The 16,279-nt window shown below is 46.6% G+C and overlaps 1 protein-coding gene across 3 annotated transcripts in view; it reads left to right on the forward strand.

Moving 5' to 3' along the window:
* LOC142296184 (heterogeneous nuclear ribonucleoprotein L-like) overlaps positions 1–16,279 on the forward strand; it is a 180,344-nt gene that overhangs the window by 24,674 nt on the left and 139,391 nt on the right. For all 3 annotated transcript variants that reach the window (XM_075339486.1, XM_075339487.1, XM_075339484.1), the window contains exons 5-7: positions 4,574–4,670; positions 4,751–4,823; positions 8,248–8,262. In XM_075339486.1, coding sequence (XP_075195601.1) covers positions 4,574–4,670; positions 4,751–4,823; positions 8,248–8,262 — 185 coding nt within the window. The remainder of the gene's footprint in view (positions 1–4,573; positions 4,671–4,750; positions 4,824–8,247; positions 8,263–16,279) is intronic.

Raw genomic sequence — 16,279 nt, forward strand, 5'->3', positions numbered from 1 at the left:
ATCACCGAGCTCTGGCGGCAGACGCCTTAGTTCAGGATTGGTCGCAGTTCCGACTACCTTATGTGTTCCCACCTCTGGCATTGTTGCCCAGAGTGCTCCGCAAAATCAGGTCCGATTGCCGTTGCGCCATTCTCGTCGCTCCAGACTGGCCAAGGAGGTCGTGGTACCCGGATCTGTGGCATCTCACGGTAGGACAACCGTGGGCGCTACCAGGCCGTCCAGACTTGCTGTCTCAAGGGCCGTTTTTCCATCTGAATTCTGCGGCCCTGAACCTGACTGTGTGGCCATTGAGTCCTGGATCCTAGGGACCTCAGGTTTATCTCATGAGGTTGTTGCCACCATGAGACAGGCTAGGAAACCATCCTCCGCCAAGATCTACCACAGAACGTGGAAGATATTCTTATCTTGGTGCTCTGCTCAGGGAGTTTCTCCCTGGCCATTTGCATTGCCTATTTTTCTTTCCTTCCTGCAGTCTGGGTTGGAAAAAGGTTTGTCGCTTAGCTCCCTTAAAGGACAAGTCTCTGCACTATCCATATTCTTTCAGAAGCGCCTGGCGCGACTTCCTAAGGTACGCACGTCCCTGCAAGGGGTTTGTCATATCGTTCCCCCTTACAAGCGGCCATTGGAACCCTGGGATCTGAACAAGGTGCTAATTGCTCTCCAGAAGCCACCTTTCGAGCCTATGAAGGAGATTTCCTTTTCTCGGCTTTCACAGAAAGTGGCTTTTCTGGTGGCGGGCACGTATCTTCGGAGAGTGTCAGAGCTGGCGGCGTTATCTTGCAAATCTCCCTTCCTGGTGTTTCACCAAGACAAGGTAGTTCTGCGTCCAATTCCAGAGTTTCTTCCCAAGGTGGTATCTTCCTTTCATCTCAATCAGGATATCACTTTACCATCTTTGTGTCCGCATCCAGTTCACCAATTTGAAAAGGGTTTTCATCTGTTGGACCTGGTGAGAGCACTCAGGATCTACATTTCCCGCACGGCGCCTCTGCGCCGTTCGGATGCACTCTTTATCCTGGTCGCTGGTCAGCATAAAGGGTCGCAAGCTTCCAAATCCACCCTTGCGCGGTGGATCAAGGAACCAATTCTTCACGCCTACCGTTCTGCTGGGCTTCCGACTCCTTCTGGACTGAAGGCCCATTCTACCAGAGCCGTGGGTGCGTCCTGGGCATTACGGCATCAGGCTACGGCTCAGCAGGTGTGCCAGGCGGCTACCTGGTCGAGTCTGCACACTTTTACCAAGCATTATCAGGTGCATACCTACGCTTCGGCGGATGCCAGCCTAGGTAGACAAGTCCTGCAGGCGGCGGTGGCCCACCTGTAAGAAAGGGCTGCCTGACAGCCCGATCACGAGGTATTCTTTTACCCACCCAGGGACTGCTTTTGGACGTCCCAATTGTCTGGGTCTCCCAATTAGGAGCGAAAAAGAAGAAGGGAATTTTGTTTACTTACCGTAAATTCCTTTTCTTCTAGCTCCAATTGGGAGACCCAGCACCCGCCCTGTTTTTTCTTAGGGTATTTGTTTTTCGGGTGCACATGTTGTTCATGTTGATAAGTTACGTTCTCCGATATTGTTTATCGGATTGAATTTGTTTTTGAAACAGTTATTGGCTTTCCTCCTTCTTGCTTTTGCACTAAAACTGAGGGACCCGTGCTCCCACGGGGGGGTGTATAGCCAGAAGGGGAGGGGCCTTACACTTTTAAGTGTAGTACTTTGTGCGGCCTCCGGAGGCAGTAGCTATACACCCAATTGTCTGGGTCTCCCAATTGGAGCTAGAAGAAAAGGAATTTACGGTAAGTAAACAAAATTCCCTTCTCTTATAGTTCCGTATTGGGAGACCCAGCACCCTCACTGTTGCCTGTTGGCAATTTCTTGTTCCGCGTGTTATCACCGGCTGTTGTCGTGGACAGAGTCTCCGGTTGTTCCGGTTCTTGCTCTGTTTTTACTTGTGGGTGGCTATTCTCCTTCAGCTTTTGCACTAAACTGGCTAGATCTGGTTCTCCAGGGGGTGTATAAGCTCAGAGGGAGGAGCTACACTTTTAAGTGTAGTACTTTGTGTGTCCTCCGGAGGCAGAAGCTAAACACCCATGGTCTGGGTCTCCCAATACGGAACTATAAGAAAAAGAATTTACGGTAAGTAAACAAAATTCTCTTTTTTATATGAATATACACCTTAAAATACACATCTTGTCCCTTCTCAGAGAAGGGTAGAATGACTGTGTCCCCTTTACAGAGTTAGGGTAAGTTCACACAGTGCGTTTTTCGCGTGCGTTTTTGGCCTCAAAACTGCATGACTTTGCTTCCCCAGCAAAGTCTGAGTTTTCATTTTTGCTGTCCGCACACAACTTTTTTTTTAAGCTGCATTTTTGAGCTTAAATAAAAAAATGGACATGTCAATTCTTTCCTGCGTTTTTCTGCGTTTTCCCCCCCATGTAATGCATTGGAAAAACGCAGCAAAACGCAGAGATCAAAACCGCACCAAATCGTGTTATTTTTCATGCGTTTTTTAAAGACGCTGCGTTTGTGCGTTTTTAGCGCTAAAAAACGCACAAAAACACAGTGTCAAAAAAACGCAGTGTGTGAACTTAGCCTAACTGGTTAGAAATGTAGCCTGGCATATGATGATGCTCCTGTATGATCATTAAACTAGGCATACACATTTATGCTCCCATTTTTCTGGACGTGCACAGTTAGTCCTTTAGTGAAGTCCCATAATTTTATATAAGCGCTGCAGCCACTTGCCTTACATAAAAACGTCACAACTGAGGCTGGTGATTGGCTGCAGTGGTCAAATGAACAATGAATGAGGACATCCTCCCAGCAGGACTGTTAGTGTCCAGCATTGCTGGAGCAGTGGGTGAATTTTGGATACACTTCTTCTTTTTTTTTTTTTTTTTAACTTTTCTAAAACCCTTGTGTGGAGACACGAGGGTCAGTGGTGCTCTCGTCCACTGTCTTTGATGTCTTTATAAAGACTTCTCGGACCAGGGCTCATCTCACTAAAGCTCACTTTCTTTCCCTGTGGGCAAAACACTACTCAGACTTGCAGGGTGAGTGAACCACACATTGGTAAGACGTTATTGGTTCACCAACAGGCAAAAACATATCGTACATACCCAGCGTGAACACAAGATGCTACAAGCAACAGAGTCTCACCCCTCCTCTGGCCTGCCAAGAATTAGAGTCTTCGTGATTTCAGGGCTTTGAGGGCCAACTATTCCAGGCTAGCAGCACCCCACTTTTGGTGGGCACCCACTGAGTAGAGAAACCTGCACGCTTGGGAAGCAGTTCTGTTTCTTCAGTCGGAACCAAAGCTCCTCAACTAACATGATGTAGAATCCTTCTCTTGGTAAGAATTGTGACAGGAGCAAGGCCCTTTTATACCACTCAGTTCAGCTCACATTGGTTACAAGTTCAATCCGATTGCTTCATTTTCCTCTGAACTATGCAATCAGAGAGGCTGAGGCAATACACATGTACAGACAATCAGGCGCCGATCAGTCTGTGAAGATTCAATGGTTACCTTCTCTTGATTTAAATGACTTGTCCACTACTTTTACATTGATGGCCTATGCTTAGGATACGTCTTCAATGTCTGATCGGCGGTGGTGCGGGGTGTTGGACCTCAGCTGATCAGACATTGATGACCTGTCCGAAGGATAAGTCATCAGTGTAAAGTAGTTGACAACCCCTTTACCAAACAATAGGAATCATACGTCTGGCCTAATTAAGAATAGTTCACCTTCCCACCTTCTTAATTTTCCACCACCGGGGATCGCCAAGGATTCAGCCAGGTTGCTCCTCTATATATGGACTTCGGTGAAGTGTTTTATAGCCTCGTGTTGGGAACAAGCTACCCCCCACTCTGCATGAACTGGAATCAAGGATCAGGGAAACTAGGCGGATGGGGTATATTACGGCTTGCATTAAGAACCAGCTGGACAAATTTCAGCGTATATGGACACCTTGGGACCTTTTTGTGGACCGTCGATAATTGGGGATCGGAGTAAAATGTACGCATATATCCAAGCCTTGCTCAGACATGTGACGCATGTCACATGTTTGTCGTCCCCCGTTCACAGTTCACCTTCATACAAGAGGCTAAAACGCTGACTGTTCACACCTTGAAAACCCCTTTTTAAATTGCCTATTTTCTATTACCTGCTCCAGAAGGGGAGGAGACTGGTTGATTTTTCTGTAACCTGTGTATAGCTGACCTACCCCCCGATGTTTTATTGGATAGCTCTCGCTATATATATTTAGAGGTGCAAAAGTGAAGTGACTAGCAATACATTTTATCAAATATTAATTTTGATTCTTCTTAATGAATACTATAAAAGCTAATAAATATTGTGGGATAGTGTATCTTGGTGCTGTGATTTTTTTTTTTTTTTTCTTTAATTTTATTGACAACCATAGATGTTTAAGATGCATCTTTAGTAGATGACACTACGTTCCCTGTAGGCACTACTCCACATCTTCTATCATTTAGGTATTGCTTGATGTTCATATGCTTTGTGATTTTGTCTAGTGTAAGTTTACCTGCGTCCGTGTTCCTTAACTCCTTTATACATTTGATACTATTTTTGCTGCCCAGAAGGCCAGAGCTGTGTTGAATGGAACAGACCTTTTTGCGGGATGCGGCACGCTAATCATAGAATACGCCAGGGTAAGTTTTGTTCTCTCTGTCTGTATCTTTAATGTTTCTACATCTGCAGTGACATTAACTATTTGTTTTATTCTACACAGCCCACACGTCTCAATGTTTATCGGAACAACAATGATAGTTGGGATTACAGCAAAGCCTCCGGCAACAAGACAGGTAGGCGTTTTTAGCTTTTTTTTTTTTTTTTTTTTTCAGTAATGGGTAAAGGTGATCATGATTCCATTCTGGTTACGGCCCAGGGTCGCTGTCCTGAAAGGTTTTAGGGCAGTTTGGTGAACGTTCAGATGCCAAGAGAAGCCCCCCATATGCTGACATGCCTGCAGTACTGTGTCTCTGAACAGATCTATTCCCTGTTTTCTCCTCGCTTTCGATCTGTATGAATTATTAATACCTCCCTTCCCTCATCATAAACTTGCACACTGCATCTCATCGGACAAGACTTTATTCTCCAACTGAACAAGGCATTCAGAAGTCTAGCGGAGGATCATCCAACAGGCTGCATGCATCATATTTGCATCAGTTCTCCGAAAATATCCTTCTTTAACCCCTTAACGACCGCAAGCAGTAATCTTGTGTCCTAGCGGTAAGTGTTAATCCCCACATGCTGCTGCAGGCGGGGATCCGCGCACATGTCAGATGATTTGTACAGCTGACGAGTGCCTCGCAGGTACGAGTGGAATCATTATCCACCCGTACCTGTTAACGCCTTAAATGGCGCTGTCAAGATGTGAGAACGCCATTTTAACAGCGTTCGCGGTAATCGCATACTCACTAGCCACCACCAGACGTCACGTGACATGATCGCTTGGCTCTGACGGTTGTCATGGTAGCACAGGGTCATGTGATGACTCCTGTAGCTCACATGACTCAGGCCCTGAAACTAGCAGCCAAGTACTGGAGGTTACAAAACCTGATCATTTGTCCCGATCTGAGCGCTGCTGCTCTGTTCGGTAGAAAAAATAAGCGATCAGACAGCTGATCCTTATAGCCTCCTAGGGGGACTAGTAAAATACAAAAAAACCCCTAAAAGTTCAAATCACTCCCCTTTCGCCCCATAGAAAATTAAAGGGTTAAAAAAATTAAAAATATACACACATTTTGGCATCGCCGCGTTCAGAAATGCCCAATCTATCAATATATAAAAACAATTAATCTGATCGGTAGACAGCGTAGCAGCAAAAAATTCCAAACAAAAATTACGTTTTTTGTTTTGTTTTTTTTTGTTGACACAAATTTTGCGCAAAATGCAATAACAGGCGATCAAAACTTGGCATCTACACAAAATGGTAACATTTAAAAACGTGAGCCCGAGACGCAAAAAATATGCCGTCACTGAGTCATAGATCCTGAAAAGTAAGAACCCTATGGGTTGAGGAAAATGGCGCAAAATGTGCGCCATTTTTATTGGACAAGCTTGTGATTTTTTTTTTTTTAACCCCTTAGATACAAGTAAACCTACACATGTTTGGTTTCTACAAACTCGCACCGAGCTCAGGTATCACAATGACACATCAGTTTTACCATATAGTGAACACTGTGAATAAAATATCTCAAAAACTATTGTGCGATCACACTTTTTTTGCAGTTTTTCCACACTTTGAATTTTTTTGCTGTTTTCCAGTACACCATATGGTAAAACTTCTGGTTTCATTTAAAAGTACAACTTGTCCCGCAAAAAACAAGCCCTCATATGGCAAGATTGACGGAAAAATAAAAAAGTTACGGCTCTCGGAAGAAGGGGAGCAAAAAACAAAAACTGGAAAAAAGGCTCTGGGGCTGAAGGGGTTAAAGCATTTCAGTAAAACACAAAAAATGTACATGGCCTTCGAGAAAGGTTAATAACTTCAGGAAGAAAATAGATATACATAAGAAGAAAGAGCAGCGAGATATAAAAGAAAGGAAAGAGGAAAAATAAAGGAATGTGAGAGGATGGGAGGGAGAAAGGGAGGGAAGGAAGTCAGGCGGGGATGTGCGACCAAGGAAGAAATAAATCTGTGGCTCACTCGTTTCATATCGCAAATCCAAAGGGAGCGGATGTTTGCAGCTCTAGTCAGGGGTTGCGTTAAATTTTAAATGTGGCTTCATAATTTCAAAAAAATTAACTGTGGGAAATGTGATTTTTAAAAGCGAGAAAGGATAAAAAAAAAAAAAATTAACTGAAAGCGGGAGGTCAAATTAATATTATTTTATATTATAGCGCCATTTATTCCATGGTGCTTTACAAGTGAAAAGGATATACATAAAAACAAGTACAACAGTCATGAACATTACAAAAACAGATTGGTATAGGAGGAGAGAGAACCCTGCCCACGAGTGCGCTCCATCTATAGGAGATGGGCAAGGGTACAAAAGGGAGGACAGACCTGGTCGCGCAGTGGTGTACTGGACTGTGGGTTACTGCAGGTTGTAGGCTTGTCGAAAGAGGTTTGGTCCTTAGGTTCCTTTTGAAGCTTACCATGGTAGGTGAGAGTCTGATATGCTGGGGTACAGCGTTCCAGAGTATGGGGGAGGCATGGGAGAAATCTTGTATGCGATTGTGGGAAGAGGAGATAAGAGAGAAGGAGATCTTGTGAGGATCGTAGGTTTTGTGCAGGTAGGTATCGGGAGACTAGGTAACAGATGTAAGGAGGAGACAGGTTGCGGATGGATTTGTATATCATAGTTAGTGTTCTGAACTGGAGTCTTTGGGCAATGGGAAGTCAGTGAAGAGATTGCCAGAGTAGCGAGGCTGGGGAATAGCGAGGGGAGAGGTAGATTAATCAGGCCGCATAGTTTAGGATAGATTGGAGGGGTGCAAGAGTGTTGGAAGGGAGACCACAGAGCAAGAGGTTGAAGTAGTTGAGGTGGGAGATGATGAGTGCATACTCTAATGTTATTGCCTATTTTTGGTTAAGAAATGCACAATTCCGGGAGACATTTTTGAGTTGTAGTTGGCTTGTAGGGCCAAAATTAAAAATTTGGACAAAGTCGCAGGCCAACCTAGTCGCGGGTCCAAAATAGTCCTCCATACAGAATAATGGGCCCTACATCATCCTCCATACAGAATGGGCCCTACAACGTCCTCCATACAGAATAATGGGCCCTACAACGTCCTCCATACAGAATAATGGGCCCTACAACGTCCTCCATACAGAATAATGGGCGCTACATCGTCCTCCATACAGAGTAATGGGCCCCACATCGTCCTCCATACAAAATAATGGGCCCCCATAGTCCTCCATACAGAATGGGCCCCCATAGTCCTCCATACAGAATAATGGGCCCCCATAGCCCTCCATACAGATTAATGGCCCCAACATAGTCCTCCATACAGAATAATGACCAGCCCCCCCCCGCATAGTCCGCCACACAGAATAGCATTGCAAGCTAAATAAAATCAGCCAGAGTTTCACATATATGGCTTAATCTTTAACCCTTTGAGGCTTTTTCTGTTATAAATCTGGGCAAACCGGTTGTATATAGCTGAAATTGTTCTTATCTTTATGCCTCCTGGATGATGGCTTGTTCTGTAAAAATAATTTTCTTTTCTTCTTTTTTTCTTTTTTTTTTTTTTTCTTCCTGGACCACAAATGAATGGCAGCATTCCAGCACCCAGGTTTGTTACAAGATATATATACATCTAAGGCTGGTTTCACACTACGTCTTTTTAACATCCGTTGAAAACGTTATTTTAGCGGAAGTACGGATCCAGTGCAAATGCGTTTTCATTTCAATGCATTTGCAATGGACTCGCGTCCACCTGCGTTCACCTGCGTTTGCGTGCGTTATAGTGCGGATCCGGTGACTTGCAGTTTTTTAACATGTTTCAAAAACGCTACTTGTAGCGTTTTTGAGCTGCGTCAAAATACTGCAAGTCACCGGATCCGCACTATAACGCACGCGAACGCAGGTGAACGCTGGCGTGCTGATAGACAGGATCCTGCTTTTGTACTGAGCATGCCCAGAAAGTACTGAGCATGCCCAGAACCAGTCTCGCGTGATCTCTCTCTCTCTCCTCCTCCCTCCCTCACCCTCTCTCTCTCTATCTATGTCTTTCCCCCTTCCTCCCCTTCCTCTCTCTCCCACCTGAGAGCTGCGGACACTCGTAACCAAGGTAAATATCGCGTAACCACTTCTCTTAGTTACCCGATGTTTACGTTGGTTACGCGTGCAGGCAGCCCTGCTCCTAGCAGCTGCAGACACTCGTAACCAAGATAAATATCGGGTATCCAAGGCCGATGTTTACTTTGGTTACCAGCGTCTGCAGCTGTCAGAAGCCTCCTCCCAGTCTAGTTCCCCTCACTCCCGATCACATGACTCCAATGCCCGCCCCTAAACATCCAGTGCAGGATCCTGCAAAATAACAGATGCGTTTGCATACGTTATTTGCTGTAAAAGCAGGATCCGTACTTCCGCTAAAATAACGTTTTCAACGGATGTTAAAAAGACGTAGTGTGAAACCAGCCTAAATAAAAACAACCACAACCAAAGATAAAAACAGAGCACTTACCTTACTGTAGACAAATAAGTAACAAGCAATAGTGCATATAAATAAACACAAGGTCACTGCTGTATACATCTGTTGTGTTGGCTTCTGCTAAAAATTAAACTGATAAAACAGCCCCTGTAATTTTAGGAAAAGCGATCCACTGACTGATATTTTAATTGATTGTGCCGTATAAGATTTTGGTTGCTGTCATTACTGCCTCTGTAACCAGAAACTCCTCAAATATATCCAGCTTTGATGATTTCCTTAAAGGGAACCAAACATCAGCATTTTCCTATATAAGGTGCAGCCAGTGCTATACTGGCACTATCAGGCACATTGTGTACATACCATTAGTGGGCAGCTCGGATGTGTAGGCTGTGAAATCCAAGTTTATAAAGTTTGAAAATTCATGCACTTTTTGATTGACATGTGCACCTCTGCTGCTAATGTCCGGGCGGGTTATGCACGTGTATCCCCGCCCCCCCCCGCCGCCTGTTCCTCCCTCCCTCTGGCTGTATTTAAATTTCTACTCTTCTGTTACACGGCGTCGGAGTTGGCGCCTGCGCATAGCGCTCACCTCCGAAGCCGTGTTTCTGAAGCCCACAGTACTATTGTGCACGAGAGGGCAGCGCATGCACCCTCGCTTCCTCAGATCTGTTGTGACCGCGGGAGCGCGCGCATGGTGTCACAACAGGACTGGAGAACAGCTGATCTTACCTCGATTAGCTGCAGCAGACGATATCGTAGCAGACGTCTGCTGCAGCTAATCGGGGTAAGATCAGCTGTTTTCCAGTCCTGTTGTGACACTACGCGCGCTCCCGCGGTCACAACAGATCTGAAGTGAGGGCGCATGCGCCGCCCTCTCCTGCACAATAATACTGTGGGCTTCAGAAACACAGCTCCGGAGATGAGCGCTATGCGCAGGCGCTAGCTCAGACGCCGTGTAACAGAAGAGTAGAAATTTACATACAGCTAGAGAGAGGGAGGAACAGGCGGCGGGGGGGCGGGAATCCACGTGCATAACCCGCCCGGACATTAGCAGCAGAGGTTCACACGTCAATCAAAAAGTGCATGAATTTTCAAACTTTATAAAGTTGGATTTCACAGCCTACACATCCGAGCTGCCCACTAATGGTATGTACACAATGTGCCTGATAGTGCCAGTATAGCACTGGCTGCACCTTATATAGGAAAATGCTGATGTTTGGTTGCCTTTAATCTTAAACTACCCATAGGCAAGTGTGATTCTTAATCGGTGAGACAGCCGGTGGTTTCTTTAATGCTTTGAAAAGTGATAATTTTACTTTCTAGGTGTGTCCTATTATTCTCTGTGACCTGCTAAATGGTTATTACTTGGATTCCTTTACTTAATTTATCATACAGGCTTAGGCTTAAAGGGTTGTCCAGTCTAAAATGATGTGTATGGTCACTCTGTGATTGTGACATTGTGAGCTGTGAGGATTTGCCTGTTTCTGAGCTGGGAATGGCGTTCATCTGACCACAATTATGCGATATGCATGTTCTCGGCCAGAAACAGACTAGTGGGCGTGGCCTCATACAGTGCAAGTGTATGGAGTAGGCATGTCCAACTAGTAGGCGTTGGCCGTCCAGTGGGCGTGGCCTTAATGAATACTTTTTATATTGAGTGAGGCCGCTTCCATTAGTTGGATTCTGGCTGGGAACATGCATATCGCACAACTGTGGTCTCGTAACTGCTGCTCCCGGCTTAGACACTCGTGAATCCTCACAGTGCACAGTGTGTGCACCGGAAGGATCCAGAAGTCTGAAGTCATATAGAGTGGCTGACGTCTTATCATTTTAGACCATACAACCTGTGTAAAGAAGCCCTCTAGACTGACGTGTGCGTACATGTGCTTCTAAGGTAATGTAGTGTCAGTGTATTAATATACTCGCCCACCGCTGCTCTGTCAGGTGTCCAGCACCTTTCTTCTCTGCTTCTGATTAATGTCACTGCATTGGCGACTAACCTGGCTCAAACATAGAGCAAAGAGTGAGCCGAAGTCCCATTTACAATGAGAGCCTGTAGCGCCCCCTTCTGGCATTCCTCAGACTTGTATTGTAAAAGTCACTTCCAGGTCACGCAGAGTGCAGTGTGACCTGGGGGAGTCTGTAGAGCCGTGATGTCACTGAGAAGAGGAGAAGAACGAGGCTGCATCCTGGAGAAAACAGCAGTTGGTGATTATATTTGTAGGAAGGTGTCCATGGCAGTCACAAAATCTTCATCATACACACCCAGAATCTTCAATTTTGTCCAGTGTGCCAGGTCGTGTAAACAGAGCACCATGGCTTCCGCCCAGTGTCATGTAGCATATTAAACACTTACATTACATACACATGCATTTAATGAATTAAAAAAAGTTAGTGAAGTGCATCCTTACGTTCACACGTCCAGTGAGTATCATCCTTTTGTATGGAATAATCATCCATTTGACGTGGATCCTGTAGGCAAAAATAGAAAAAAGTATCCCTATTAAATGGAAGAAAGATGGATTTTAAGGCCCTGTGCGCACTAGAAAAAGGATTTTTCTCAAATTTCTTAAGACATTTCGTGAGTGAAGGATTAGCGCACCTGCGTTAAAAAAACACACCAATAATGCACCGAAAAACGTGTGCGTTTTTGGAGCGTTTTTTGCAGGTTGGTCCCTGCGTTTTTTTAATGCTTTAAGAGCAATAAATAAGATAGATAAAATCAATAGATGGATAGACAGATAAATAGATAATGGATAGAGGGATAGAAAGAGAGATGGATAATGGATAGATGAATAGATAGATAATGGATGGATAGATAGAAAGATGAATAGATAATGGATAGATGAATAGAGAGATAAATAGATAATAGATTGAATATAGATGGATGGATGGATGGATAGATAGCTAGATAGAAAGATGAATAGAAAGATAATCGATAGATATAGGACAGATCAAACAATCAATAGTCCCTGTGAGGACACACTGCAGTTCTTGCGAGCGGTAATGTGTTCACATTACCGACCGTGAGAAATGACCTGTAGTTACCCCTGCAGCATTGCTCACTGAACACGGCTGCATTGAGTATGTGTCAGACGCGCCTGGATGCAAGCGTCGTGGGACCTGTGTGGATTAGCCGGAGATGTGTGTTTGGGGAGGTTAATAAAGTGGTGACAGAAGGGGCTTTTTTGTGTTTTATTTAAAATAAAGGATTTTTCTGTGTGTGTGTGTGTGTGTGTGTGTGTGTATTTACTTACAGGTTAATCATGGAAGCTGTATCATAGACGCTGCCATGATTAAGCTAGGACTTAGTGGCGTTGCCATTAACTAGTTATTACCCTGATTGCCACCGCATCACGGCAACCAGGAAGAGCAGTTAACACGCCGGGACTGTTGCATAATGGAGGCGACAACTGTTGCATAATGGAGTAGACATTTCTCGAGGCAGCTGCGGGCTGATATTCCTTGCTGCAGGGGGGGGGGGGCATTAACCCTGGCCCTCCCCCTCCCCAGCCTGAGAATACCGGGCCGCTGCTGTGTGCTTACTTTGGCTGGATGGTAAAAATATTGCGGCGCCCACGTTTTTGTTTTTTAGTTTTAATCAGTACGTTTGATTTCTATGTGCATTCTATATGACTGTGTGTGTGTGTGTGTTTACTTTGCTCAACTTCCTTTTCCTGTCATAATGACATCACTTCCCTGCAAAACGCAGGCAGTGATGAACATATGTCCCGAAAAACGCGAAATGCCACGGGAATAACACAGGAAAATGCAATGAAACGCACATCACTTGCTACCTGCGTTATTCCCTGCGCTATTTCATAATTACATTACAGTCAATGTAGTGAATACCGCAGGTACCTGCAAAAATAAGTGACATGCTCATTCTTTTTCTCAAGAAAATCTACAGAGAATTGTCTTGAGAAAAAATGCAGTGTGCGCTCAGGGCCTAATAGTTCCACATTCATAGATTTCAATGTAATAAATAAAAACAAAAGTTGTCTGTACAACATTTCTTCGGCGCTCCATTGGGAGACCCAGACGATTGGGTGTATAGCTACTGCCTCCGGAGGCCACACAAAGCATTACACTAAAAAGTGTAAGGCCCCTCCCCTTCTGGCTATACACCCCCCGTGGGATCACGGGCTGATCAGTTTTCAAGCTTTGTGCGAAGGAGGTCAGACATCCACGCATAGCTCCACTGTTTTTAGTCAGCAGCAGCTGCTGACTATGTCGGATGGAAGAAAAGTGGGCCCATATGGGGCCCCCAGCATGCTCCCTTCTCACCCCACTTTTGTCGGGTGTTTGTTAAGGTTGAGGTACCCATTGCGGGTACGGAGGCTGGAGCCCACATGCTGTTTTCCTTCCCCATCCCCCCTCAGGGCTCTGGGCGAAGTGGGATCTTACAGGTCTCCAGGCACTGAGACCGGGCTCCATCCACAGACCCAGAGAACCTGCTGGATATGGAGCTGAGTATCGTCAGGGACAGGCCCTGCTACATTAAGGTACTCTGTGTCCCCGGGCAAGCGCGCACACACACACCAGCATTGCTGGGAGTGTTAGTGCGCCGGGGGCAACAGCGCGGAGCGCTCGTGCTATTATTCACTACAGCTTTGCTGAGTGACTTTATGTATTGGGAACTGCCGCGCCGGCCGCTGCTGGGTGTTTTTTACATTGTGGCGCGGCTGGGACTTGTGGTGCGCCGGGGACTTCCGCGCTGGCCGTGCACATGGACGGCCGCGCTTATTACTCGAGTCCCCGGCTTTGCGGCCTAGTTTTCGTTTCGTTCCCGCCTCCAGCCCTGCCAGTCAGGGGAGAGGCGGGACGCTGTACAGACAGTCAGCGCCGAGGGCTGGAGTCTGCTTTGCATTCTCCAGCCCCCTTCACTGGACACAGTGGGACGCCAGTTTCCCGCTCTTGTCTGGGGCACGCCCACGGCCCGCCCCTCGTCACACGAGCTGGAGAAGGACGCCGGCAGCCATTCCTGCACGCAGTCCGAGCTGGGGAACGGAGACATGCTCTGGGCAACCAGTCACAGGGCTCTGGCGACCACACACCCGCGTTATAGGCGGGCGGTAAGCAGCACCTGAAGTGCTGACCCCACTAAATACCGAAGTGTCCATTTGTATTTTATGCTTGTATGCTATACACTGCACTGTAGGTCGCTATCTTTGGCTATATGCCCTCCTAGATGGCGAGATAACAGCAGCAAAAAAGCAAGGGTGCTAAGGCACAGGTTTTCTAGGCTGCTTGTATTGCATGTGCTGAAGTGTTCATTTGTACTTATGCTTGTATGCTATACATTGCACTGTACGGTCGCTACTCTTGGCTATATTCTCCTAGAGGGCTGGACAACAGCAGCAAAAAAGCATGGGTGCCAAGGCACAGGCTTTATAGGCTGCTTGTACTGCATGTGCTGAAGTGTTCATTTGTACTTATGCTTGTATGCTATACATTGCACTGTACGGTCGCTACTCTTGGCTATATTCTCCTAGATGGCTGGACAACAGCAGCAAAAAAGCAAGGGTGCCAAGGCACAGGCTTTCTATGCTGCTTGTATTGCATGTGCTGAAGTGTTTATGCTTGTATGCTATACATTGCATAGATGGTTAGAATACAGCAGCAAAAAAGCAACACAGGCTTTCTATGCTGCTTTTCCTGCATGTGATACTGTTCCACCGGCAGGTTCCACTGACCCCCATTGTGTGCAATGCTCCCCTGTAGCACTTGGTCAGCCGGGGTCTCTACTAGAGGTGGCCAAAGGAACCATCTGTGAACCCTGTCCAGGGACAGGGACGGAGTTGCAGTTTCGGCTGATAGATTGTCATGGGATAGAGACTTTGCAGTCCAGACAGGCCATGGGCAATCTTGATTAATGCTCCCTGGCCACCCTCATTTGGAACATAATCAGTGCTCCGGGGGGGTCCCAGGCATTCCAGGGTGAAGGCTCTGACACGGACGACAGTCCCAGACAGCCTAAGCTAGCTCGCTGGGTGCGGCACTCGGCTTCATCACTGGTCAGGGTCCCAGCAGGAGGACTCTCTGTATGATGAGGCAGACGTAGCTGATCAGGGCTTTGGTCCTGACACCGCTCTCAATCCGGATACACCGGATGGTGACGCCATAGTGAATGATCTTATAGCGTCCATCAATGGAATGTTGGATATTTCTCCCTCAGCTCCCCCAGGGGAGGAGTCAGCTTCACAGCAGGAGAAATCCTTTTTTCAGTATCTCATGCGTATATTGAGTACTTTTCTGGCCACGCTGACTTCAGAGAAGCAGTTCAGAAACACCACGCTTACCAGATAAGCGTTTTCTCCAAACGTATTAAGGATACACGTTATCCCTTCCCCCTGACGTGGTAAAGCGCTGGACCCAGGGTCCAAAGGTGGATCCCCCAATCTCCAGGCTTGCGGCTAGATCCATAGTTGCAGTGGAGATGGGACTTCACTTAAAGATGCCATTGACAGACAGATGGACCTCTGGTTGAAATCTGTCTGTGAAGCTATCAGCGTGTCGGTTGCTCCGGCATTCGCAGCCGTATGGGCACTCTAAGCTATTTCAGCTGGTCTTGCGCAGCTGGTCTTGAGCACATGTACATCTGTGCCGCAGGTGGTGTCCTTAACCTCGCAATGTCTGCATTGCGACTTACCCTAGTAATGCTGTCCTGGGGGGACAGTCGAGGTTTCGGTCCTTCCCAGGCTCGGGCAGGTCCCAATTGTCCTCGTTCAAAAGGGCTCAAAAGGCTCAGAGGGGCTCAGATTCCGGCCGGGCTCAATCACGCCCAAGGAAGGCAGCAGGAGGAACCGCTACCAAGGCGGTCTCCTCATGACTTTCAGCTCTCTCTCTCCGCATCCGCGGTTGGTGGCAGACTCTCCCGCTTGGCGACATTTAGCTGCCACAGGTCACAGACCGGTGGGTGAGAGACATTGTGTCTCACGTGTACAGGATAGAGCTCTGTTCTCGTTCTCCGGCTCGATTCTTCAGAACTCCCCCCCCCCCCCCCCACCGAGCCGATGCTCTTCTGCAGGCAGAAGGAGTGGTAATCCCTGTTCCTCTTCAGGAACAAGACACGGTTTTTTCCTCCAATCTGATTGGGGTGCCAAAAAAGGGTGGCTCTTTCCGTTCCGTTCTGGACCTAAAACTGCTCACCAAG

The sequence above is a fragment of the Anomaloglossus baeobatrachus genome, chromosome 3 (genome assembly GCF_048569485.1).
Source record: "Anomaloglossus baeobatrachus isolate aAnoBae1 chromosome 3, aAnoBae1.hap1, whole genome shotgun sequence".
Taxonomy (NCBI): domain Eukaryota; kingdom Metazoa; phylum Chordata; class Amphibia; order Anura; family Aromobatidae; genus Anomaloglossus; species Anomaloglossus baeobatrachus.